The 24,311-nt window shown below is 66.7% G+C and overlaps 1 protein-coding gene across 2 annotated transcripts in view; it reads right to left on the reverse strand.

Moving 5' to 3' along the window:
- Positions 1 to 23,539, reverse strand: part of UNC13A (unc-13 homolog A) — a 29,140-nt gene extending 5,601 nt beyond the window's left edge. Inside the window, exons 1-34 of one of the 2 annotated variants that reach the window (XM_084498561.1) lie at positions 23,444 to 23,539; positions 20,591 to 20,620; positions 20,235 to 20,334; positions 19,898 to 20,015; positions 19,547 to 19,670; positions 19,346 to 19,419; positions 19,213 to 19,267; positions 18,711 to 18,746; positions 18,003 to 18,213; positions 15,568 to 16,131; positions 14,454 to 14,547; positions 13,622 to 13,671; positions 13,008 to 13,086; positions 11,715 to 11,786; positions 11,256 to 11,475; positions 10,781 to 11,008; positions 10,223 to 10,364; positions 9,879 to 10,048; positions 9,458 to 9,573; positions 9,192 to 9,355; positions 8,857 to 9,007; positions 7,012 to 7,080; positions 6,795 to 6,884; positions 6,573 to 6,707; positions 6,260 to 6,393; positions 5,952 to 6,037; positions 5,591 to 5,717; positions 5,405 to 5,501; positions 5,131 to 5,274; positions 4,553 to 4,636; positions 4,237 to 4,314; positions 3,913 to 4,001; positions 3,635 to 3,787; positions 3,392 to 3,515 (exon numbers count right to left, since the gene is read on the reverse strand). In XM_084498561.1, the coding sequence (XP_084354687.1) occupies positions 3,392 to 3,515; positions 3,635 to 3,787; positions 3,913 to 4,001; positions 4,237 to 4,314; positions 4,553 to 4,636; positions 5,131 to 5,274; positions 5,405 to 5,501; positions 5,591 to 5,717; positions 5,952 to 6,037; positions 6,260 to 6,393; positions 6,573 to 6,707; positions 6,795 to 6,884; positions 7,012 to 7,080; positions 8,857 to 9,007; positions 9,192 to 9,355; positions 9,458 to 9,573; positions 9,879 to 10,048; positions 10,223 to 10,364; positions 10,781 to 11,008; positions 11,256 to 11,475; positions 11,715 to 11,786; positions 13,008 to 13,086; positions 13,622 to 13,671; positions 14,454 to 14,547; positions 15,568 to 16,131; positions 18,003 to 18,213; positions 18,711 to 18,746; positions 19,213 to 19,267; positions 19,346 to 19,419; positions 19,547 to 19,670; positions 19,898 to 20,015; positions 20,235 to 20,334; positions 20,591 to 20,620; positions 23,444 to 23,465 (4,230 nt within the window). In that variant the 5' untranslated portion in view covers positions 23,466 to 23,539. Of the gene's footprint in view, positions 1 to 3,391; positions 3,516 to 3,634; positions 3,788 to 3,912; positions 4,002 to 4,236; positions 4,315 to 4,552; positions 4,637 to 5,130; positions 5,275 to 5,404; positions 5,502 to 5,590; positions 5,718 to 5,951; positions 6,038 to 6,259; positions 6,394 to 6,572; positions 6,708 to 6,794; positions 6,885 to 7,011; positions 7,081 to 8,856; positions 9,008 to 9,191; positions 9,356 to 9,457; positions 9,574 to 9,878; positions 10,049 to 10,222; positions 10,365 to 10,780; positions 11,009 to 11,255; positions 11,476 to 11,714; positions 11,787 to 11,872; positions 11,946 to 13,007; positions 13,087 to 13,621; positions 13,672 to 14,453; positions 14,548 to 15,567; positions 16,132 to 18,002; positions 18,214 to 18,710; positions 18,747 to 19,212; positions 19,268 to 19,345; positions 19,420 to 19,546; positions 19,671 to 19,897; positions 20,016 to 20,234; positions 20,335 to 20,590; positions 20,621 to 23,443 lie in introns of those variants that run through there. The other variant, XM_084498560.1, reaches the window with a different exon arrangement.
- Between the last annotated feature and the right edge of the window lie 772 nt (positions 23,540 to 24,311).

Below are 24,311 nucleotides of genomic sequence, written 5' to 3' on the forward strand. Positions count from 1 at the left end.
GGGGGGGGCAGAGATCCAGGGGATCCCAGCAGCCCCCTGACCCCCCCAGCATGGCCCAGAGCCCCGTTCCCGAGGCCAGCAGCACTGGGATGGGCTCGTGCCCAGCTTCCCTCGAGCACACACACCCCGTACCCCAGCAGGATGCTGAGCCCCCCCGGGTCCATCTCCATGGGGCAGCGTCCCCCATGCCTGCCTGGGATGGGAAACACCCCCCACACACACACAGAGGCTGGTGGGGGACACACAGCACAACCCCACCCTGTAACACAGACACGGGTCACGGCCCCATCCCGCACACGTCCTGGACAACACGGCACAGCGCGACACCACAGCACGCCACAGCCAGACAGCACGACAGAGGAAGCACGGACAGGCCCCGGGGGGTGTGGGGGGGCCGGGTGTGGGGCCACCAGGGTGGCCCCCCGGGGCGAGGACACACACGGAGCCCACGGGCTATTTACCTTCTCTGTCCCCTTGCCATGTTTTCTCAAAAGCGTGCCCTGTAGAAGCAATGTCAGAGGTTGAGCGGTGGCGGGGGGGCAGCGTGGGATGGGGCGGGGGGGGGACGTGAGGAGTGGGAGCCGCAGGCTGGAGGCGAGGGCATCGCTGAGCTCCTAAGGGGTGGGGGGCACTGGTCCCTCTGGGATGCTGGATGTCGTGCTGGTGGGAGACCGGTCCCCACCCTAGGGTGCTGGGCTGGGGGTAACTGGTTCCTACTGGGACGCTGGGCCAGTGGAGGACTGGGTCCTGCTGGGACGCAGGGTCCCTGGGGGACTGGTCCGTGCTGGGATGCAGATGCTGGGCTCCGAGGGAAGTGGACCCTGTGGGATATTGGGCTCAGGGGGAATTGGTCCCCATGGGACGCCGGGGTCAGGGAACTGGTCCCCATGGGATATTGGGCTCAGAGGGAACTGGTCCCCATTGGGGTCAGGAAACTGGTCCCCATGGGCTGTGGGGCAGCAGGAGCTGTGTGTGGGCAGCCCCCGGTGCCCTGCCGTTCCCTCCAGCACTGGTGGGTGCTCACAGCACGGGGGGGGCACACTCAGGGTGGGTGGGCACAGGCAGAGCTCTGGTCCCAGCGTTGGCCCCGTGCCCAGGCCCCGCAGGGATGGGGCCAACAGCGGGGTCACACGGTGGGGGTCAGGAGCAGCCTCCTGGGGGGGCTGGAGCACGTCTGAATGAGGAGGGGGCAGCAGAGGGGGTGAGAGAGCCTGCGGGGGGGTGGGGGAGCAGGGGGATGAGGGGTGAGGCGGGGGGGGGAGCAGCACGGTTGGGCCAAGCAGGGCTACCAGGAGGGTTCCCTACCCTGGAGGGAAACTGAGGCACGGGGTGATGGGGGGACAGGGGGACCTCGTGCCCCACAGAGCTGGCACCACACAGACCCCCCCCCAGGGATGTGGGGTCGGGGGGGAGGAGGGGGCAGGCCCCAGTTCTCTCCAAATGCTGCTGTTGGAAATTAAAGGCCCGGGGGGAACAGGGACGGGTGTTTGTCCCTGCAGGTCAGCACCCGGTCGCACCCACGCTGCTGCTGCGCCTCCCGTACTCGAGGAGGGCTCAGGCCGGGGGGGATTTGGCCCTTCCCTTGCCCCGGACAGCCCCAGACCCAGCAGACGAGGAAGGACTGAAGCCGCCTGGTCTGAGAACCAGCAGCAGCACCAAGAGAGGGAGCCACGAGTCCAGGCTCCGGTGCCCTGCCCGGGGAAAAGCCTCGCGCCCGCTGCCAGCCGCCCGGCCGGGACCTCGTGTCCCAGCACGATGCTCCCCGCAGCCCTCACCACGGCCACAGCCCGGCCACGGGGAAACTGAGGCACGAGGGGGTGAGGAAGAGCCGCCGTCTGCCCGGCACACACCGCTCCCCCTGCTCTGGCTCCATTGGCCCCCGGCCCCCCCGGCACGGAGCAAGAAGTCGGGCTCAGCCCGGCCTCGGCTGCCCCGAACGCGTGGCACTGCCCCAGCTGCCCAGCACCGTCCCCTCCCCAGCACTGAGCCTTGCACCCCCAAATCCAGGCACCCCAAAAGTGTCCAGGTTCTGTCCCCCCCCCCCCACTAAAAACCCAGCTGGGGCCGGTGCCAAGCGGGCAGCGAGAGGACGGGGACCGGCGGGGGGCACAGGGGGCCGGAGGAGGGCGCGGGCAGGGCGCGGGCAGCCACACGAGACAGGAACCGGCGAGGCCAGGACCGACACACAGCGGACAGACAGACAGACAGACAGGGAGCTGCCGTACTTACAATCATCTGCCATTGAGGGGCGAGCGGAGCAATTGGAGAGAACAACCGTGGCGTGAGTGTTGGCCCCCTCCTCCGTGTCCCCCACCCCAGGTGCCAGCCCCCGGCCGCCCCCTCCCCGGGGCGAGGGTCCGGGGGCGTCCCCCACCAGCCGTGCCGCGGTGTCGATACCCTGCTGTCAGCACCATGGCCCCGTCCCAACCCGCCCCGTCCTTCCCTGCAGCAGCGGGGGGCTCTTTCAAGGGGACCTGGCTCCGACACGCAGCCCTGCGCCCCCTGGGTGGGCAGAGCCCTGCTATAGGGACCAGCCTCACACCCCCGAGGGCTGCCTCCCCTTGCAAAAAATCACCCCGGGGGGGGCTTTCAGCCACCTGCACGTCCCTGCCACCTCCCCTTGGCACAGGGCATACTGCCACTGTGGCGTGGCGGAGCCATGTGTGGCTTGGAGGGACAGGGACCGGGATGGGGACCGAGAGCCGGTGGCACCGACACAGCGCAAGAAGCCCCAGAGCCCTGCAGAGCTGACAGCCACTGGTGGCTCCAGGGCAGAGCCAGACCCCAGCCCTGTGACAGTGACAAAAGCCACCGAGAACGACAGGCTCAGCTCCGAGCCCTTGGTGGCACCCAAGGGGGGACTTTCCCCGTCCCTGCCTGAGAGCCTGGGGGTGCCTCGCTGCGTGGGGGAGGACGGGCGCACAGCACGGTGACACAGAGCCTTGAAGCGTGCAGGAAACCTCCCCCCACAGAGGGACATTCCTGGGCTTCTCTGCCCCAGCCCCGTGTTCCCCCCGGGCCTGCACACCCCCAGCCCTTTGGCAAGGCTCCCCCCGCACCCCCAAATCTCCACAGTCCCCTCCTGACACAGGGCACAGGGTGCTGCCCCAGCGTGGCGGGGAGGAGAGGACGGGTCCCCCCTCCTGGTGCCATGATGGCACCAGGTGACTGTCAGTGAGGTCAGCCGAGCAGGCGCTGGCTTCACTGGGCACTCAGGTCAAGGGTGACCTTTCCCTCCTCCATCCTGTCCCCAGCCACGAGCTGGGGACACGTTTGGGGGTGCCACCGAAGCCTGCACCCCTCAAGAAGCCAGCGAGGGGCCCTGGCACCGACGTCCCGCGTGGCCGCAGCTCCAGGGTCCCTGTCCCTGGTCCCCGTCCCTGTCACTCACCGTCTGGTCGGTGAGCGGGGGCAGGACGATGGTCTTCTCCATCGTGTTCATCACCAGCTTCCAGAGCTCCTTCAGCACCCGCTTCAGCACCGTCTTCTCGCAGATCTTGGCGAAGAGCGTCAGGCTGCAGAGAGGGGACGGGGCTGAAGGTTCCGGCATGGCCACCGCAGCCCTGCTGGTCCCCCCTGCTCCTGGGGTGGTTTGGGGACATCGGGGGGTCCCTGCGCACCCGTCCCCACTCACTTGCTGTCCAGGAGGTCCATGATGGGCTGCAGGACGTTGTCGGCATCCTGCGCGACGCTGCTGCAGGTGCTGGCGGGGACGTTGCCGGTGCCCTTCACCTGGCCCAGGATGTCACCCATCTGCTTGACGCACTCCTCGATGTGCGGCTGGAAGCTGGGGACCGCAGCGCCCAGGAGGCTCAGCGTCCCCCCCGGTGACACCACAGGGCCAGGCCCCCAGCCCGGCCACGACCACGGCTCCCGGACCCCAGCCCCTGGCCCACCGCCCGCGCCCCTCACCTGGTGGCGAAGACTCGGCTCAGCTCGTCCAGGACGTTGTTGAGTTTCACCTGCAGCTCCTTGAGGATGTCGCTGGCTTCGGTGTCCAGCTGGAGGGGGAACAGGTTGGAGAAGGCAGCAGGGCCCCCGGGGGGCTGCCTCCACATCCCAAACCCTGCCCGTCCGTGTCTGGTGTGGTGGGAGAGCAGGGTGGGACGGGGTGGGGTGACCCGTGCAGAAGCGAGGAGCTGGGACTGCTCCAGCGCTGTGGAGCCAGGGAAAAAGAACAGATCTGGCCCCTCCCTGTGGTGTCCCCCCCACTCCCCAGAGACCCCTGATACGCACCTCCTTCCCCCCCATGGCTTCAAACATCTTCTCGAGCTGGACGCGGAGCTGCTGGATGTTGTTCATCAGGATGCAGGGCTGGAGGGGCAGGATGGGGGGGTCAGCACCAGCACACATGGCTGCAACAGCCCCCCGTGAGCTCCCCACCCTGCATGGGGGGCATCAGAGCCCCACGGCACCGAGCCCTGCAGTATTTTGGGGTCCACCATTGGGCACCAAGACCGTGGGCAGGCTGGTCACAGGGACCAGCTCTTGAGCTAGGTGACAGCCAGGGCCACCGCGCGGGGACAGCGGCGAGCAGCAGGAGATACGTCACCACTTTCTCCTTCTCCTTGGAGCAGTAGGAGGCGAAATCCTTGGAGATGATCTCGGCGTACTGCAGCAGCACGTTGCTGATGGTCTGCAGCCGGACAAGAGACGGGGACCGGCCCGGTGAGCAGCAAACAGAAGGAGGAAGGAGGAGAGAAGAAGACCATGAGTCCCAGAGCACCAAAGCAACCTCCCAGGCTGGGATCCACAGCGGGACCCCCGGCCCCGTGGATGTGCCGGGAGCGTGGGCGCAGCCAGACTGAGCGCACCCGGTCTCTGCGGGCAGCTCCGTGCCGGTGCAGGAGGGAAGGCACCGGCTGCCGAGCCCGCCTGCAGCTCCCTCCCACTCTGCAGCAAGCCAGTGGCATTTAATTAATTGAGATTAATTAACTAATCAATGCATTCATTAGATAATGGCCCACGCTAGCAAAGCGGGGGGACACACGGGGTCTGGTGGTGGCACATCCCCTTGAGCAGCGCGCACTTTGTGCTCTGCGGCTGGGTGGGAGGTGGCAGAGAGGGCACCGGGTTGGCGCGGGGGGGCTGGGGTCCCGGGGGTGCTGGGACCCCCCGTGAGCTGCCCACCTTGGCAAACCTCCGCATGTAGTGCCCGACGATCTGCGGGTCAGGGCACTCGAGCTTCTTGATGATCTCGAAGCTCTGGTTGAGCTGGGAGAAGACGTCCACCACGGAGCAGGAGAAGAGCGCGTGCTCCGACGTCTGCTGGAACTGGGGGGCGAGAGGAAGGGTGAGCGTGCGGCGGGGACGAGGGATTTCTGCCCCAGTGGGGACACGCCGGGCATTGCCCCGCTCCAGCAGCCTGGGACGCTCCCGTGCCCATCGGCTGCCCCGGCCTTACCCCGTCCTTCTTGTCCCTCTCCAGCGCTCCGTGCAGGAAATCCCGCGACACCTCCTCGTTCTCATCCAGCCACTGGATAACGAAGGGCTCAAACCAGCTGGAGGAGACACACATCCCCGGTGAGACCAGGCAGCATGGAGCCACGAGCCCCCTGCCTGACCCCCCACCCCCCAGGGCTGCACTCACGCGGGGTACTCGGGCACGCGGCTCTTGAAGGAGGGCAGCTCGGTGACATACTCGTTGTACAGCCACTTCACCTTGAAGTGCAGGTTCATGTAGTCCGCGCTCTTGCACAGGCGGTGCTTGTCGTGCTCTGCACGGGGAAGGCGAGAGCACGGGGCGGTCGCTTCCAGCCCCAAACCCTGGCGGGGGAATTTGGGCAGCTCCAGGGATGCCAGGGGGATGGGGAGAAGATGGGAGTGCCTCTTGGGAGGGATTTAAGCTAGGCGTGGTTTTGATGAGGGGTGAAATGTGTTTGCCTATTTCTCCAGGGGAATATTTGAGGTGGCTCCTGCCCAGCTCCTCCGCCCAGCACGGGGGCACTCACCCTCCATCGCGTACTTCATGTCCTGCGCAAAGAGGTTCCACATCACCTCGGCGCTGATCTTCCCCACATTCAGCTCCTGGGGGAACCTGGGGCAGGGGGGCAGCGTGGGCACAAGGTGCTCAGAGCGTGAGAAGGGGCTCCCGTGACTGCAGACCCAGCCCCCAGCCTCCTCCCCGCTGCCTCAGTTTCCCCAGCTGTGCAAGGGGTGCTGCGCCCCACGTCCAGAGGGCAAACCCAGCTTCGCTGGCACATTGTGAGCATCCCCCCCGAGCATCCCCTTCTTGGCGATAAATTAATTGGCGACTCACTGGTTCAGGCAGGGCGTGTAGGAGTTCTTGTCCTCTTCGATAATGGACACGATCAGGGTGATGAGCTTGGACCAGAAATCCAGGTTTTTGATGCTGGGCCCCTGCTCCTCGGGGGGCACCTCGCCCTTCTTGCTCTGGAGCGATGGGGATACAGCAGAGGCTCCAGTCACCCGTCTGCCCCACGGGGCTCATGGGGAGCATCACGGGGGGGAGAAGGGAAGGATGAGTGCAGGGGGGTGATGGAGAAGGGCAGGGGATGGATGGAGGGGAGCACCGGGGTCCCTGCAGCGCCCGGTGGCCCAGGCCCACGCACCGGGTCCGTCTGGTACTCGCGGCTGTAGAGCTCGTGGCAGTTGTTGAAGATGTACTCGTAGGTGGAGTTGAGGCAGGCTTTCACGCAGTCCTTCACCACCTGGCTGGCTCGGGGTGGGCTCTGCAGCTCCTGGACCTGCGTGGGGAGGCAGCGGGGCTGTGGGCAGAGCCGGCAGCCGGGGAGCCCGGGCTCCAAAGCTGCAACTCCTGAGGGGGCAAATACCTTCATCCGGAAAAAGGTGATGCTGGTCAGCAAATCCACCGTGGACTTGAGGTCCTGCAGCCGCTCGGGACTGCTGGCAGGGAAGTTATTCTGGGGGAGAAAAAAGAAGAGTTGGTGGCAAAAGAAGAGCTGCTGGCAGGACTCCGTCTGGGGGGAGGTGAAAGCAGACCTTATTAAACATGAAAATGTCTAAAACTGAGGCTCGGCAGTGCCTTACCCGGTACATGGAGAGGTCGATGCGCAGTGAGTTGTGCAGCTGGTCCAGGAGTTTGACAAAACGCTCTTTCTGCGGAGAAAGCCCCGGGGCCGGGTGAACGGGGGGAGGAAGCGGGGGCCGCCCCCCTCCCCGCTGCGCCTGCCTCTGCGCCCCAGCCCGCTCGGCCCTGTCCTGCCGCCCTGCCTCCCCTCCTGCCTCCATCCCTGCCTTCCTTCCCTCCTGCCACCACCACCACGCTGTGCCTGGGCGCTGGGGTGCCCACGGAGCAGCCCGTGCTCTCCGGTGACTGGGACTCGGTGGCAGCACTTGGTGGCTCTGGGGCACGCGTGGCCCCTGCAGAGTGGGGACCCCTCGGTGCAGGACCGAGAGGCAGAATGCATCCCCTCAGCTCCTGCAGTGCTGGAGGGGGATGGGGGGACCCCTGCCCTGCCCACTCGGGTGCCTCCAAGCCTGGGCTTGAGGCAGGAGCATGGAGGGGGCTGCAGCATCGCACCTCCAGGTGCACAGCGCCGGGAACGAAGCCTTCGGAGAACTCAGGAAAAAAGGGCATGGGGAGAGCAGCTGTGCTGGGGCTGCATTTTCCCAGCTTTGGGTCTGAGCTGCTTCAGGACAAAGCAAGGCTGCTGGAGACGGAGTGTTGTTGGACAAAGCAGGAGGTGGGTGCTCTGAGGGCTCCTTGCTTCCTTGCCCAGGCTGCTCGGAGGGGAAACGCCGTGGGCTGACGGTCTTTGGGGATGAGAGGCTTTAACTCAGCTCCCAGACACTGCGCATGGGGTGAAGGGATGTGAACCTCACATCGGGTTGCAAATCAGGCACATGAGATGGAAGCAAAGCAACTGGGAGGCACTTTGCTGTGCCCCTGTGCTGGGGTTGGATGGGGAGGGGTTGGACACCCCCACGTCAGCTGTGATGGAGCCAGGGCTATCCCAGGACCTGGCATCCCCCTGCCTCCAAGTGGGGCCGGGGACGAGTCCCACGTCCACCTGGCCACGGCTCGGCCGAGCCTGCAGCCTGCGCTGGCGCCCGCAAACCTTCGGAGTGCCAGAGACAGCAACGGCCCCCGGCACCGAGCGGCTGCAGCGCGCTTAAAACCGGACACGCTGGCACTCGGGGATAAAGCGACACGGCCGGGCACTTTAGGACCCAGCCTTAGGCTCTCTAAAAAAAGAGAAAGAAACAAGTTTTTAAAACCCTCCACGTCAGAGAAAAGGTTTGTCGTGTGGTCTCCTCCTTCCGCACGGCCCTGCGGCACGGCTCGCTCGGCTCTCGCTATCCCGTCCCTCGCTACCCAGCGCTTCGCCCTAACCGGGGCTGGGCTCCGACCCCGCAGCGCCCGCGTGCACCCAGGGGAGACGCGGGGGCAGCCGGGGTGAGAGCGCAGCCCCCTCCTCACCCGCGTCCCCACGGGCGCACCCAGTCCCGGCGCAAACTCAGCCCCGTTCAGCGAGGCACCCATGGGTGCTGGCACAGCCGGGTGAGTTTGCAGCGGTCAGGGCTCGCACCCGACGCGTGCAGGGCTGTGCAAAGCTCCCGGCCAGCTTTGGCACCGAGGGTGCACGGCGTGTTGCCATCCCAGCCGGCCCTGACTTCAAGCCAGCTTTCACCATAATAATTTTGGGAGCGAATTTAGACCTTCTCCTAGGAAGGTGGTGGCTCATTTCCTTCCCCAAAAATGGGAGAGGGATGAATCTGGGAGCAAGCGGGGGCCAATATCCCACTGCCCAGCTGCCGTTGGGTGGGGAGCTGCCTTGCACGGCCCTTTTCGCCCCCTTTTTGCCCCCCAACCCCCATCCCCAGAGAAAAGAGAAGAAGAAGGAAGGAGTGTTTACGCACCATCGGACTTACCCCGAAATTGGAAGCGGCAAAGCGGTCGGAGGCCGAGACGTTGGTGGAGGCGGTGGTGTGGGCGTAGTAGGCGTTGATGTTGGCGAGCAGGGTGCTCATCACCGCCGGCACCCCCGGGCACATGTACTTGGAGGAGAGGCAGGCAAAATGCCTGGCGGGGAGAGGAGCGAGGTGAGGGCGCTGGGTGCCGCGGGGCTCGGGGTGCTCATGGAGAAGGAGGTGGCAAGCACATGCAAGCAGGGTGGGTGCGTGTCCCCATGGTGAGGGTGGGAGCACAAACAGCAGCATGTGGGGAGGACAAGGGCCAGGAGTGACGCCAGGGGCGAGGAACTCACGTCATGGCCTGGTAGATGGACTCCACCCCGTAGCGCATGGCAAACTCATCCACGATCTCCTGCGCTGTCTCGTCAAAGTACACCTTCCAGGCGTCATCCCCCTTGGCATCGGGGATCTTCACCACACCGTTGTTTTGCAAATCCGTCACGAAATGGAAAAGGTTCTGGGGGCACACACACGAGTCCCATCAGGTCCCCGGGCCCGGCGGTGGCACGGCGGGGACCGGCACGCTGCGGTGCGGAGATGTGGTCCGTGCATGGCTCACCTCGTGCAGGCACGTGTACTGCACGTGGTAGGGAGCCACCTTCTCCTCGCCCTTGATCTCCACGCTGATGTGCAGCCGGATGGCTCCCGACACGGCCGACTTGTCCGTCCGCTTGTCTGGAGGGCACAGAGAGTGGGGTGAGGAGTGAGCCCCCTGGAGCCACTCTGTTCACCCCCATCCTGTAGCGGCTCCACCGCGGAGGGTCCGAAGTACAAAGCAACCGAGGCATCACAGACAGGGATTCAACTGGATCCTCAGGTACTACAGGGATGGGGCCCCTCTCCGTGTCTCAGTTTCCCTGAGCGACCCCACACAAACACTTGATCCCAGTATCTCATGATGTTTTTAACAGCAGACCCCACACCAACAAGCCGAAAGCCCCCTTTGCAGCAGGGTGGGTGGCACACGGACGGCTGCTTACCCAGGTTGTACCAGACATCCATCTCCCCGCTCAGCGTCCGCACCTCGATGATCGTCTGGCCCAGGAAGTCGTCGGACTCCCTCTTGAAGCGCTGCTTGACGCGGGACTTGATGTCGTCATCTTCGTCCCAGACGCGGACCTTGATGCGGTCAGAGGAGTTATGGCACTCGCTGGGGGAGAGAGGGGCGAGGTGAGCAGGGAAACCCGGCCTCCGGTTCCCCAAACCAGGGCTAGGGACAGCCCTGGCACTCAGCAGCACCCCCCCGTCCTCAGCTGGGGCAGGTCCCTGCCGCCCACCACCCAAACGGCCAAGGAGGGGCTGAAAGGGCCAGGGGCCAACTTACAAATGGAAATTCTCCTCCCAGACCGGGTTGAGATTGCCGTAGATAGTTTTAGTCCTTTTTTTTGTCTTTCCAACTTGGACGGTAACGTACGGGTCACTGGAGCCCGTCTTATCCTTTGCTTGCAGGCCCTGGGCACAAACGACTGCGGCACGGCACAGCACGGCACAGCACGTACAGCCATCCACGCCAGGCACACGTGTGGCATAGCGGAGAGAACAGAGAGCAAAGTCAGTGCTGTGGCCACACCAAGGTCCCCATGATGAGCACCCGATGTCACCCCAGTGTTATCCCACAGAGCCCCGGGGACCAAAGCCACTCTGCAGGACATGCAGGGCTGGCGCACAAAGCATGCTTGTGCATGGGGACAGCCACATCTGCAGGGACAAGAAGTGTGTGGAGGGACAGCGTGGCTCAGGGAGCACGTCTCCACTCTCACCCCAAATGCTGTGGCTCTTAGAGGGATCAGGCAGGGGGGGCAGGAGCTGTGCCCACAGGGTGACCCCTTGGAGGGCCACAGGGTCCCCGCAGCATGGGACGCCAGGCGCAGCCGGTGCCCACCCGTGATGCTGATCTTGGCCGACCACTTGGAGGTGCCGTCCAGGACGCTCTGCTTCACCGCCTTCATCTGCTGCGTGTGCGTGGTCTTGGTGACCCCAAACACCTCCTGGATCAGCTCGAAGATCTCCGGCTTGTTGCGCTCCCGGATCTTCATACGGTCTTTGAGCACCATGATGATGTTCTGGGTTCGGTCCTCTGCTCCGTGCTTGGAGCTCTTCTCCGCTGCCCCTGGGAGAGGACAGCAGCAGGTGGGATTGGGGGGGGACAGCCAGTGCCTGGGAAAGAGCCAAGACCTCCCCAAGCTCCCCACGATGAACAAATTCAAACCTGGAGGGGTTTACACCCTGCCCGGAGCAGCTCTGCCCTGCTCACCACCTCCCCACGCATGCAGCAGACCAGCTCCCAGATCGCTGCTCGCTCGCTCCGTGCCACCCCAAGGCGAGAAGGGCCGAGGCCACGGGCGGTGGCTCCTTACTCTGCAGGCAGTCGGCGTTGAGCAGGTCCTGGCACTTCTCGTGGCACTTCACGCCGCACTCGGCGCAGCGCATGCCCTGCCGGGCGATGCCCCAGAGCAGCCCCTCGCACTCGTAGCAGTAGGTGGGGGTGGTGGCCGTCCACACCTCGAAGTTGTGGGGCGTCGTGCAGGAGATGGGGTACACTAAGGCTTGCAGGGTCTTCTTGTAAACATGGTTTTTCTGGGCAAGGAAGGGAGAGAGAGGGGGGAGAAGCTCATGCAGAGCCCCCAACCATGGGTGTTGGGACACCCGCAGCATCACCGCTGGATGGGGACGAGCTCAGCACCATGTGGAGCAGGCAAAGGACAAATGCCACTGTCCCCAAACATGGCTGCACTGTCACTGCCGGAGGATGGCAGGGTGGACCCTGCATCCCCGTCACTGTCATCGCCCCGTGCCCCATCCCGCCTGGCACCTACCAGCTCCTCGTTGTTTAAGGTGCTTGAGGCCAGCGCGGACGTGATTCCGGCTTTCCTGGACTGGACCAAGGACTGTGGGAAAGAAACAGAGACCCCAGATCCAGCACGGCCCCTCACCGTGGGTCCGAGACCCCCAGGACTGGGGTGGGGGCACTCACCATTGCCTGCGGGCAGCCAGGGCCAGCGAGGAGGGAATTAAAGGCCGTTATTAGGAGCCATTTCACAGCAGAAGGAGTGTCCCCGCTTTGTCCCCTGCCAAATCCCACCAGGACAAGGCAGCAGCCCCCACCTCCTCCCTCCCACAGTGCCCACCCCACTGCCACCCACAACCCAGCATCCCGAAACCCCGACACCGACACAGCACAGCAGAAGCATCAGCAGGTGCCCTGAGCAGGCTGGGGACAAGGGCAGCGAGGGGGAGCAGCGGGGTGGGACAGGGCAGGGGGCTGGGGACAGGATGGGGACACCCTGGAGGTGGAGGAAGGAGGCGAAGGTCACCTAATTCTGGGCACAACAGGTGTCTGGTTTCCAAAATCGCCGTCTTTTGTCACCAGAGGTGACAGCAGGGGAACCCTGTGCATTGCAGGGGCTGGATGGGACCGCGGTGCCCAGCGAGGGGATGGCACAGCCCATCAGGATGCTGGGGAGGAGAGCACGGGGTCCAAAAACCAGCACTCCTGCAGCACACGGGTCCGTCTGCTTGGCACCGTCACCGCCCGAGCCCTGGGGACCGCAGGTGGGTGGGACAGGAGGGGACTGGGGACAAGTCCGTGCTCTTGTGGCACCGGCAAAACTCAGGAAACCAGACGCCTCGGGCTGATGCTTGGTGTCGGGGCCCTGCAGCTCCGTTAAAGAGAAGCACCCTTGGGTGGGGAGAGCCCGGCCACGCCGTCCTCACAGCCCCCACCCACGGTCCTGGGCCAGGAGACCCCAAATCAGCCCGGGACCCCCCTCCACCACCACCACCACCATCAGGAGCAGAGGCTGCTCGGTGGGGCCGGCTGGCAGCACCCAAGGGTGCTCTCCCTTTAACCCCTCGGCCCGCGCTCACCAGATCGCTGACTAGAGGGAGAGATTTGCGTCCGGGCTTAATGTCGGGCATGCTGTTAATGCAGCGCAGAAACCTTACCGCCGCCCCCCTGCAGCCGGGGGCGGCCAAGCCAGGCCGGAGGAGAGAGAACAGAGAACACAAAGCAAGTTAGAGGCGGCCGGGGAGCGGGGCGCGGGCGGCGCGGTCCAGCGGGAGCGAAGCCGGCGGCTGTGGGGTGCAAGGCGTTACGGGAGGAACCTCACCAAATCGCTAACTAAGGGGATGGGTTTTCGCTTGCGAATGTCCGGCATGCTGTCTATAATGATCAGCCCGCCGCCAGGCCTGCAAGAGAGAGGAAAGTCAGCGGGGAAGGGGGAAACTGAGGCAGGAAGGGACCCCCGCCACGCTCCTGGGGCCAGGCTGGAAGGCGCGGGGAAGGGGGGGGCTGCTGGAAAGCTGCGGCTTGCCCCACGGTGAGCCGGTTTGCTGCGGTGGTGCGGGGGGAAATGGAGTGAAAAACAGCCTTTGGGGGCTTTTCGGTGCGGAGCGGGGCTGCCTGTGAGGGTGAGATGGGGGCTCGGGGTGCCCCGTGGCATCGCTCAGGTCCCGGACAGCAGGAGGGATGCGGGAGCTGCCACCTGGCTCCATGCCCCCCTGTCCCACTCACCTCCTTGCTGTCCCCTTGGTGGTGCCTCTTTGGGGACACAGCAGCAGCCGGAGACGTCTCCAAAAGCACCAAACGACCATCTTCCAGCCCAAAAACCCAGCCCCCAGCTCATGGGGCCAACCTCCCCATGTCTCTCCCCAGCCCCACAAAGCGTTCATCCCGTCCTACAGTCAGCAGGAGGGGCCAGCCCCGCGCCCCCCGGGTACTCACCCGCCTTTGAACCACAGCGATTTAGCTTCTCCATCGCCTTCCCCGCGGGCCTGCAAAACACAGGGGGGCCTGTGAGCACCCGGCACCTGGTCCTAAAAGGATGGGGCTCTACGATAGCTTCGAGAGGCTGAGCAGGGTGAGAGGAGGCCAAACGGCCCCGAAAGCTCGGTGGTGGAGTTGGGTGGGGGCGGCTGCACCGTGCAGAACCACAGCTTTTGGGGAGTGGGAGCAGCACTCGAGGGCACAGCAGAGCTGGAGCTGAGGGAGATGGCAGGGAAGGGGGTGTGTGCAGGGACCCCTGGGGAATATTTTTTTGGGGGGGTGAAAAAAAAAGGAGGAAAGAGCCAATTCTTCCTCCCTCGCGGGGCAATCCCTGCACACACGCACGCACACGGGGAAGGCACGCACGGAGCGGGGCCGGTTCCTTTCGGACATGCTTACCTGCAGGCGGGCTACAGCCCTCCCCTGCGGGCAGGGGAGACGCGGGCGCAAGGGCCATGGTGGTGGAGAACTGAAAAGAGAAGCGGCAGGGAGGGGGACTGAAGCCCCGTGGGGTGAATCCAGAGCCAAAACAAAAAGAAAAGATGGAGGATGGAGTCTAAAAACAGAACAAAAAAGTGTCAGCGCAACGCAGGGGACGGGGCGGAGGGGCTGGCACCGGCATGCAGCACACACGGGGAAGGTCCTCAGCGCTCCCTGCCCCTCGTGGGGCCACCAACGGGCTGGGGACAGCCGGGTCCCCGCTGCCCTCGAGGTGCGGGTCGCCACGGGGTGGGCAGCGGAGGTGCCAGGCAGGGCTCGCCGTGCCGTGCCGTGCCACGGGGACGCTCACCTCCTGCAGCTGCAGGCAGACCTTGTTGAAGGCTCTCAGCCAGTTGGCCTTGGCTCGGGCTTTGGGGTCCTGCACCTCCGCCTCCGCCAGCTCCCTGCAAGGACACACAGCCCGCTCACCGCCCGCACGGCACCGGGACGCGGGCACGGATGAGGTCTAGGGGTCCCAATGGGTCCTGAGCAAACGTGGCCATGGCAAATGTCACTTTCCTACCAGGGAGGGCTCTGCAGTGGTGGCAGGTCCCAAGCAAAGGGCTCAAGGCAGAGTGAGGAGAAGCCGGAGTCCCCTCACCCTTAGGGGACCCTGCCCCGGGCACCCAAGGGAGCTGGAGGGCTTCCCATCACACCAGGGCTAGGAGCAGGTGGATGCACCCAGGGATGAATTTCCAGCCTGGACGTGCTGATGGGGTTGTTTTCCTCCTCTCTTTGTAAAATCCAGAAAAGGAGGAAAGGAAGAGAAATGCTCCCAACCTCCCAGCCTCCTGGAGAGCCCGGTGTGAGGTGGCAGCGGGGCTGGTGCCTGGATGAGGCCACGGGGAGCCGGGGACACACTGAGGGACCTCACCCGTGCTTTGGGTGGTCCCCAGTGCGGGGCCACCCAGTAGCTGCCCACAGAACGGGCCCTGCAGGCACACCTGAACCGACAGCACCTTTGCCAGGGCTCTCGCCAGCCCTTGTGCCTAAAAAAGACTTTTTTTCATGCAAAAAAAAATCATTGTGTCTTCCTTTAAATCAGAGCTTCCCCAGGTCCAGTCTATAATTTAAACCAAAATAAAGACCAGAAAGCTTCCCCTCTGCGCGGAGCTGTTGTGCTCACCGAACCATGGCACAATGGGTGCATTCAGAAACTGAAGGCAGCGACCGGCACCTGAATTATCCACGCGCCGTGCCAGGGACTCAGCCACCCCCACCTCCTCTGTGCAGCACGGGAGACCACGGCCGAGCTTTCACCAAACTCCCTCCTCTGACCGTGCTGGTGCCCAGCTGCTGGCTGGGGCAATCTCCAGGCAGGGGACACAGGGGTGACAGCAGAGCCACCACGGCCGGTTTGGAGGGTCCAGAGCATCCCCATGGTGCCATCCCAGTGCCACCCCAGGACAAAATCACCCTCCTACCTCTCAGCTGGTTTGGGGGGCTCAGGCTCAGGCTCTGCCTCTGGCAGGGGGGCTTCGTCCCCTCCCCGCTGGGCCTCCGGGGTCTCTTGTGGGACAGAGGTGTCCTTGTCCTCCTTCTTCTCCTCTTTCCTCTCCTCCTTCCTCTCCTGCTGCTGTGGCTTCGCCTGCGGGACCAGCTGGGGCTGTGGGACCTGCTGCTGCTGCTGCTGCTGTGCCTTCTGTGTTGGGGGGTAGGTGTCGTGCTCGGGGGCTTCGTAGGTGCCTGGCTCCCGCAGCTCTTCCTCCTCTTCCTCCTCCTCTTTGGGGTAGCCTTCCTCATTCTCGCTGTAGTCCTCGTTGAACTCCTCCTCCTCCTCCTCCAGGTAGAGGTCGTCGTCCTCATCCTCCTCCCAGCGCGGGGAGTCCTTGCGGTAGCTGACGGAGCTGTGGCAGGAGTGGTAGGAGTCGCCGTCCCGCTCGTCCAGCTCCGAGTCCCGCAGGCTCTCGTTCTCGAAGTCCTCGCTCAGCTGGGAGCTGCCCTGGCTCAGCTCGGCCGACGAGGCGTAGCGGCTGCTCCCCGTGGGGCTGCGGGGCGAGGGGGACAAGGACGGGGTTCCCGTGGGTCCGTGCCACGGCACTGCCCGCCCCGCACCCCCTCGCCCCCCAAGGACCCCGCGGCAGCAGGGCTGGATGGGGTTGGCGTGGCGGGGGCTCCCCCGGGACCTGCCCCTGGGTGGGCACCGGGCTCCTCGTCCTGGTGGTCGAAGGCACGAACCCAAGGCTGGGACCGGACCCCCAGGCTGGTGGGGGGTGCTGGGGGGGCCGGACCTTCGTGGCTGTCCCCTGGGCTCACCCCTGCCAAGGGTGGGGGCACAGCGTGGCAGGGTGGCACCCACAGCCAGCTCTGGCCTCCTGCCCCCCCCTCCTGCAAAATCTGCCCCCCGACCCCATCTCTGCTCTCCTGCACCCCTCACGGATGCCCCCTCCCCACAGACACCCCCTGGGGTCCCCTCTCTGCTCTTGTTGTGGGGCCAGGCCCTTTCCACCGCCCCCTTCCCGCTGCACCCTCCTCTCGCTGCTGCCGGCACCCATGGGTGCAGCAGGGCGGGGGGACTCCTTGCACCCCAGGTGCTGCTGGGGACGGGGTGGCCCGGTGGCCGCGGGGCTGCGGGGACTCACAGAAGCACACATGCAGACAGGACAGGGACAGGGACATGCCTAGGAAGAGGCCGACACCACGTCTCCAGCCGGGGCTCGGGGTGGGCTCGGGGGACACGGGAAGGGGTCGGGCAGCGCCCTGGGGAAGGCAGGGAGCCAGCAGGAGGATGGGGACACGCTGCGGGGAGCAGGGCGCCGGGGACACCCAGGGGTGCTGGGGACACCCAGGGGCGCAGGCATCATCTGGCAACAGAGGGGTTCCTCGGGGAAGGGGGCTTGGGGCACAGGGGTGCAGGAGACACGGCTCATGCCTGGAAACCCGGCCTGACCCTGGCCCGAGGGGGACCCCTGGGTGAGTCTCGGGTCCCAAATCACTGCGGGGGGGTTTTGCCTGGCGAGCTGTAGCAGCCTGGGAGGCGGTTGGGGACGCAGGTGGCCTTCGTGTCCCCGCGGCACCGGCTCCCGCGCCGCGATGGGGACCTGATCGCTGCGCCCCGACACGGGCACATCCCCACCACCGGCTCCGGCACAGCAGCAAGAGGGGCGAAAATACCCCCCCCCTCCTCCTCCCCCCCACCTCGGAGCATCCCAAGGCTGCTCCCGTGCTGGGGGGACCCCACGGCGGGGCGCGAAGCCGCCCTTGCCGGGACTGGTGTTGGCCTCACCGCGGCTGCAAGGAGCGACCACAGCACTCTGCGACGGCACACGGCACGCGACGAGGACGCGACCCACCTATCCGATAGGTCTAGGGACCGCCTGCTCTCAAGGGAAGGCTGGCGGCTGGTCCGCCTGCTCGACGCGGAAGCGGACTCAGCGTCGTTTGCGGCAGAGTCTACGCTACCGTAGCGTCTGCCGGGGAGGAGAGGAAGACGATGGTGAGCGAGGTCCCGGCGCCGCGCCGCCGCCGCCACCCGCCGTGCCCCAGCTTCCCCCCGCCGCTGCGGGGACGTGGGCTGGGGGGGCTCCGTCCTGGGGACGGGGCTGGCACCTTGTGCTGGCGGGGAGCTGTGACCGTGTGGCTCATCCCCCACCTGCCCTATGGCCACGTCTGCGTCCCCGGCTCGCTCAGGGCTTGGGGACGCCACTGGGGACAGGGCGAGTTGACCCAAGCGAGCTGGAGAACTCCGCGGTCCCCAGCGAGGAGAGGCTCGGGGCCGGCACCGTCCCCCTCCTCTTCCTCGCCTCTCCATCGTCCCTCCATCACCCTTAATGTCCCCGGTGCCACCCCGCTGGCCTCGGCCACCCGCGGGAGGGTGGGAAGAGCAGGCTGAGGTGGGCGCCGGCCGCCGGGGCGCTACCTGATGGGCCGCTGGTCCGAGTAGTCCAGCTCGTAGCTCTGCATGGAGTCGGTGTAGGAGTCGCGGGAGCTCTGCTGCTGGTGCCGCATCGGGTACTGGTGGACCGAGGCGTTGGGCTGCGAGGTGGTGTAGTAGGGCGGGGGGATGCTGTTGCTGGTCTCGCTGCGGTAGTCGCTGTCCCGGTCGTCCACCGTGCTGTCGGGGTCGTCGTCTGCAAGGGGGTGCCGTGAGCGGGATGGGGGGGGCACCCCGAAACCGCGCGTCCCCACGGCCACGGGAGGGTGCAGGGAGCAGGATGCGGGGAAGGGGCTGGGGGGCTGCGTGGGACCCCTCACAGAGGGGATTTGGGGGCGAGGGGAGGGTGTGTGTCCCGTTCCAGGGACATCGGAGGGGGAATAGGATACATGGAAAAGGGGAGAGGAGGACGGGGTGCGGGGACCCCCCTGCACCCCCAGGATGCTCTGCCACGGAGGCAAAGCCTGAGCTGCTCATCGGCCCCCGGGCAGCCTGAGGGGACAGAGCCTCGTGTCCCCACCAGCCCCTGGGGACAACCCTGCCCGGGACAGGGCGCTCGGTGTCCCCGTCCTCGCCCAGCACAGAGCCACAGCGCAAAGCCACCAGCGGGACCCCAGCCCAGGCTGTGGCAGGGTGAAGGGGACGCCTTGGGGACCGTGGGGCTGGAAGGCGAGGAGGGGACGGGATACTCACTCTGCTGCTCTCCCCAGCCAAAATAATTCCAGTTGCCTACAAAGAAAAGGGGCAGAGGAAATAAGGATGGTGGCGGCTCTGGGGTGGCACCGAGCTGGGCTGGGGACAGCGCCAGGGCTGGGCACGGCCCCGGAGCGACTGCAAAGGGGGAAACTGAGGCACGGGCTGGGACAAACCAAGCTGCCCCCGGGGCCCCCTGCTCCTGCCCCCACTCAGCAGCCCCCACACCAGCCCCCAGGCTCCCCGTGCCACCCCCATTGCCCCCCCTGCCCCTGTCCCCCACGACTCAGCCCCACGGGGGGGTCCCACGCAAGGGCGACAAAACACCAGCAGAGAGGGGAGGGACGGAAAATGGGGACAGGGACAGGGACAGGGACAGGGACAGGGACAGGGTGCGGGGTGTGGGGTGAGGTTGAGCCCCCCTTGGGCTGGGGTCCAGCAGCCCCGAGCCCACCGCATGGGGGGGGCAGGATAAAGGGGGGGCACCCGGGGCAGCACTTACAGCACTGGGAGCCGTGGACGGGCAGCGGCTTCTCCTGCTCCTCCTGGAAGGCGTACTGGGGGGGGACAGCGGGCGGTGAGGGCTGCCCGTGGCCCCCCCCAGCCCTGCCCACCCCCAGCCCCCCCCCACTCACATCGTCCTGGTCCCGCATGGCGTTGAGCTGCTCCAGCTTCTTGGCCCAGTACCTCGCCTCCTCCTCGGGGATATCTGCAGGGGGAAAAACCCCAAAAAAGCTCAGATCCCCCCAAAAAGCGGGCGGGGGGCTGCAGGATCGGACCCCCTGAACCCCCCCTTCCCCCCGGAGGAGGGTGCAGCCCCCAGGGGGGGCACCCACCCAGCGGCAGCTCGAAGCGGGTGTCCAGGAGGATGCGGTGGAAGGTGGGGTCCTTGGTGCCCGAGATCTCGTTGTCGGTCATGATGACCTGCGAGTCCAGCGTCAGCCACTCCCCAGGACCCTCCTGGTTTTTTGGGGGGGGGAAATTGGGGCTCAGGGGGGGGCACCGGGGACACCCCCGAGCCCCTCGGTGACCCAGGCGCCCAGCCCTGGTGTGGGGACACCCCGAGGGGCCAGCACCCAAGGGGGCTCCCGGTGCCCCCAAATCACGGGGTGCAGGGACGGGGGAGCCACCTATGGCGGGGGGGGGGGGCTCCGTGTCATTTGGGGTGCCGGGGGGGGGGGCCCTACCTCGTTGGACTGCCGGATGGTGCGGAGGGGGATCCACACCGTGCCCACCATGGTGTCCCAGATGAGCCCCTTGTTCCACACCTCCACTGTCAGGCCCAGGTCCAGCCGGTTGATTTCACTGTGGGGGGGGGGAAAAAAAAGGGGTCACCCCCACCCCAGTCCCACCCCCCAGCCCCCTCCCCAGCCCCCCAGGACTCAGCCGGGGCTGGGGGCAGGGGGAGCAGCGGCGGGGAGGGACCGGGGGGGTCCTTCTGGGGGCCGCAGGGGGCGGCGGGGAGGGGAAGGGAGGGGAGTTGGGGGGGGGTCCCGGCTGGGGGTGCCCCCCCCGGACACTCACAACATGAAGTCCTGCTCCCAGGCGGGCAGGTTGCCCCGCACCGCGATGGTCGTGCTCTTGACATTTTGCACCTTCAGCGTCACGTAGGTGTTGAACTTCTCTGCGGGAGCGAGCGGGGGGGGGTGAGGGGACCCCCAGTGTGTGCCCCCCCCCACCCCCCCACCCCAAACACCCCCCCCCCTGCTGCTGGGGTGGCCTGGCCATGACCCCCCCCCCCTCCCCTAATTCCATCCAGGGCACCCCCAGCCCTGTCCCCCCAGCGATGTCCCCAGGGGTAAGGCTGAGCCTGGGGTCCCCTTGTGCCCCCCCCCCACAGCCAAACCCCCCCCCCCCGGTGACAGGCGGGGGGCGCTCACCTTGGGGCCCGTCGAACTTGGCCTTTTTGACTGCAGGGACAGAGACAGAGGGAGGGGGCTCAGCCGGGGTGGGGGCTGAGGACCCCCCCCGAGGCTGCCAAGGGGGTGGGGGGGTCCCCAGGCCTGTCCTCCCCCCCCCACTGCAGCCAAACCCCGAGACCGGGGGAGGCGGTGGGACCCCTCCCCAGCAAAGCCCCCCCACCCCAAAAAGAAAACCCACAGAAGGTGTGGGACAAGCGATGGCAACCCAAAATGAAGCAGCCTTCATTTTTTGGCGGGGGTCACAAATTTGGGGGGGGGGGTCCCAAATTGGGGGGGGTCCCCCTTTTGAATCTGGGTCCGTTTTGGGGAAATAACGCCCCACGTGAGCAGGGTCAGCGCCCCCCCAGCCCCCCCCCCAAGCCCACCCTGCAGGCAGCCCCCGACCCCCCCAGCCAGGAGATGGGGAGGGGGGAGTTCATGGAGGGGGGGGGGCATTTCCACCCCCCAGCTGGGATGGGGGGGGAGCTGGGGGGGTCCCCAGCGGTGTCCCGGGGGTGGCAGGAGGGGACGTGGGGGGGGGGCAGGATGACACAGCACCCGCAGAACGGGGGAATGACGCGGGCGGCAGCGGGCGGGGGGGGGCGGCGGGGGGGTGGCGGTGGCGGGGGGGGTGGCGGGGGGGGGGGGGGGGGAACAACGTGACCGAGGAGGGATGAAAATAGCCCTGGCGCTATCCGAGGCGATTGCATTTCGGGGCCGTGCCACCGCGGGGGCCACGTGCACGGGGAGGGGGGGACAGGGGGACACGGGGGGGGGGGCACATGGGGTGGGTGGCCCCTGCCCAGCCCTGGGGGGGGGAAATCAGGCGGGGGGGGGGGCGGCACGTGCACCATGGGGACGTGGGTGTCGGGGGGGGCGCGGTGTGGCCTCGGGGGGGCTGGGGGGGGACACCCCGGTACCGGGGGGCATCCAGGCCCCGTGCGCCCTCCACCAGCCGCTGCCCCCGAAACGGGAGAAAAAAAAAACAAAAATAGCCCGGGAATATTTGGGGAAAGCTCCCAAAATACCCGAGGTGACGGAACGAACCCCCGGGGGAACGCGCGGCCCCCCCCCGGCTGTCATCTGCCACCATCTGCGGCCCCCCCCGAGCCCCCCGAAGCAGGACCCCAGGGCCTGGGGGGGGCTGTCTGTCTGTCTGTCCGTCTGTCCGTCCCGCTGTCTGTCTGTCCATCCATCCGCCCCCCCACCTGTCTGTCTGTCCGTCCACCCCCCCGTCCGTCCGTCTCTCTGTCCCCCTGTCCATCCACCCCTGCACCCGCCCGTCCATCCGTCTGTCCGTCCAGCCACCCCCCCATCCCCCTGTCCGTCTGTCCGTCCACCCCCCCATCCCTCTGCCCCCCCCCATCCTGCCCCCCGTCCGTCTGTCCGTCCGTCACCCCACACCCCCAGGGGCCTCTTTTGCCCCCCCCCCCGTCACAGCTCCTTTGGGTGCTGTGGGTGGCCGCAGCCCCTCGGGAAGGGGGGGATGGGGACATTTGGGGAGGGGGGGGGGGCGCAGAGGTGGCACCTCCGCCCCCGTGGCCCCAGAAATAGGGTGACAGGAGGAGCGCTGCCGGGGGGGGGCCGTGTGTCACCGTCCTCCCCCGGGTGCCACCCCCTGGGACAGCCCCTCCAGCACGGCCCCCCCCTGTGAACCCCAAATCTGGGGGTCCCCCAAATCTGGGGGGGGTGATAAGGGCTGCCCTATAACCGGGGGGGGGGCACATGGGGATGTGCCCAGACTCTGCCCCCCCCCCGGGAGCTGCTCCCTGGGTGCTGCGGGGGCTGGGACACACGGGGGGGGGCCCCCAATTTCCTCCCGAACGCTGGAGGGGGAATCCCAGTCCCCCTGCGCCCCCCCCTTGCTCCTCCCAGTTATTCCCAGTATGGCGTGACTGGCACCCCCAGTAGGCCCCCCCCAGCACCCAGCCGCCCTCCTGCTGCCCTGAACCCCCCCGGGAGAACCCGGCCCCCCCCGCGGTGGGGTGGGGGCATGGGGGGGTATTAGGGGCTGGGGGGGAAACTGGGGGGGAATGGGGGTGTCATTGGGGTGGGGGGGTGTAATTGGGGTGGGGGCTGTTTGGGGGGGTTGGGGAAAGATGGAGGGGTTGGGAACGGATGGGGGGGTGGGAATGTGGGTTTGGGGGTAGAAGGGGGGGTGGGGCTGGGGGGGCATGGGGGGGCATTGGGGCTGGTGGTGTAATGGGGTGGGGGCTATTTGGGGTTCGGGGGGTGCTTGGGGAAAGATGGGGGGGTCGGGGGTGGATGGGGGGGGCAGGGATGGATGGGGCGCATCCGGGGGAGCGGGGGGAAATGGGGGGGTGTTGGGGGGTGGGGGGGGAGGCTTTAGGGTGGGGGTGCTCGGGGGCGTGGGGTCCGCGGGGGGGTGCTCGGGGAGAGATGGGGGGATGCGGGGGGGGGCGGGGGGGTGGATGGGGGGTGGATGGGGGGGGTGCAGGACGGGAACGGGGGGGAGCTGCTTTTTTTTTGGGGGGGGACACCCCTGCGATGTGGAGGCTGGGGGGGGGCCTCGTTTAACCCCCCCCACCCCCCAAACCCCCCCACCTCCCCCAGCACCACCACATCCCCCGGGTTGTCCCCCCCCCTCTTCCCCCCCCCCCCCCCCCCACTCCATTCACAAACCCGCCGCGATTTTATTTTTATGAATGGAGCCGCCCCCCCCACCCCCCCCACCCCCCCCCTCAAAAAAAAAAAAAAAAACAAAAAAAAAAACGAGCTGAGAGCCGGGGCCTCCCCCTGTGCCCCCCCCCACCCCCGTGGTGGTGTGGGGGGGGTCTCGGTGCCCTCCCCCCCCCCCGGCCCCCCCCGCACCTCGGACGCAGAGCAGAGACATGGTCCCGGCGCTAGCGGGCGGCCATCTTGTTCAGCACCTCGGACAGCGCCGCTGACGTCAGCAGCGCCCCCCCCCCCACCCCCCCCACCGCCCCCGCCCCGGGGCTTCAAGAAGGGGGGGGTCTGGGGGGGGGGGGGGGGATTTAAAAAAAATTTTTTTTTTTTTTTTTTTTTTTTGATGGGAAGGTGGAAGGGCGGCTGCCTGTGTAGCGCTGCTGGAGGGGGGGGGATTTGGGGAGGGGGGGGATTTGGGGAAGGGGATTTGTGGAAGGGGGGGGGATTTGGGGATGGGGGGGGTTGGGGATGGGGGGGTTTGGCCGTGTGGTAGCGTTTGTAAGGCAGCCGGGGGGGGGGTTGTTCTGCCCCTATGGTAGCGGGGGGGATCCTGCCCGTATAACGGGGGGGGGGCTGTCCATATCACAGCGGAGTGGGGGGGGTCCTGCCCCTATGGTATTGGGGGGGGGGGTCAGTTCTGCCCCTATGGAATCAGTCTATCCTGCCCCTATGGCACTGGGGGGCCCCTATGGAAATGGAGGGGGTTCTGTTCTGCCCCTATAGCCCCGGGGGGGTCTGTTCTGTCCCCATAGCCCCGGGGGGGTCTGTTCTGCCCTTTTAACACAAGGGGGTCCTGCCCATATAGCACTGGGGGGGGAGCTGCTCTGTCCATATAACACCGGGGTGGGGTGGGGGGTCCTGCCCATATGGCACTGAGGGGGGGGGGGTCTATTCTGTCCCTATGGAATTGGGGGGGGTCTATTCTGCCCCTATGACCCTGGGGGGGGATCTATGCTGCCCTTATGGCATCGCTGGGATCCATTCTCCCCTATGACCCTGGGGGGGTGGGAAT

This window comes from Aythya ferina, assembly GCF_964211825.1.
Source record: "Aythya ferina genome assembly, chromosome: 26".
Taxonomy (NCBI): Eukaryota; Metazoa; Chordata; class Aves; order Anseriformes; family Anatidae; genus Aythya; species Aythya ferina.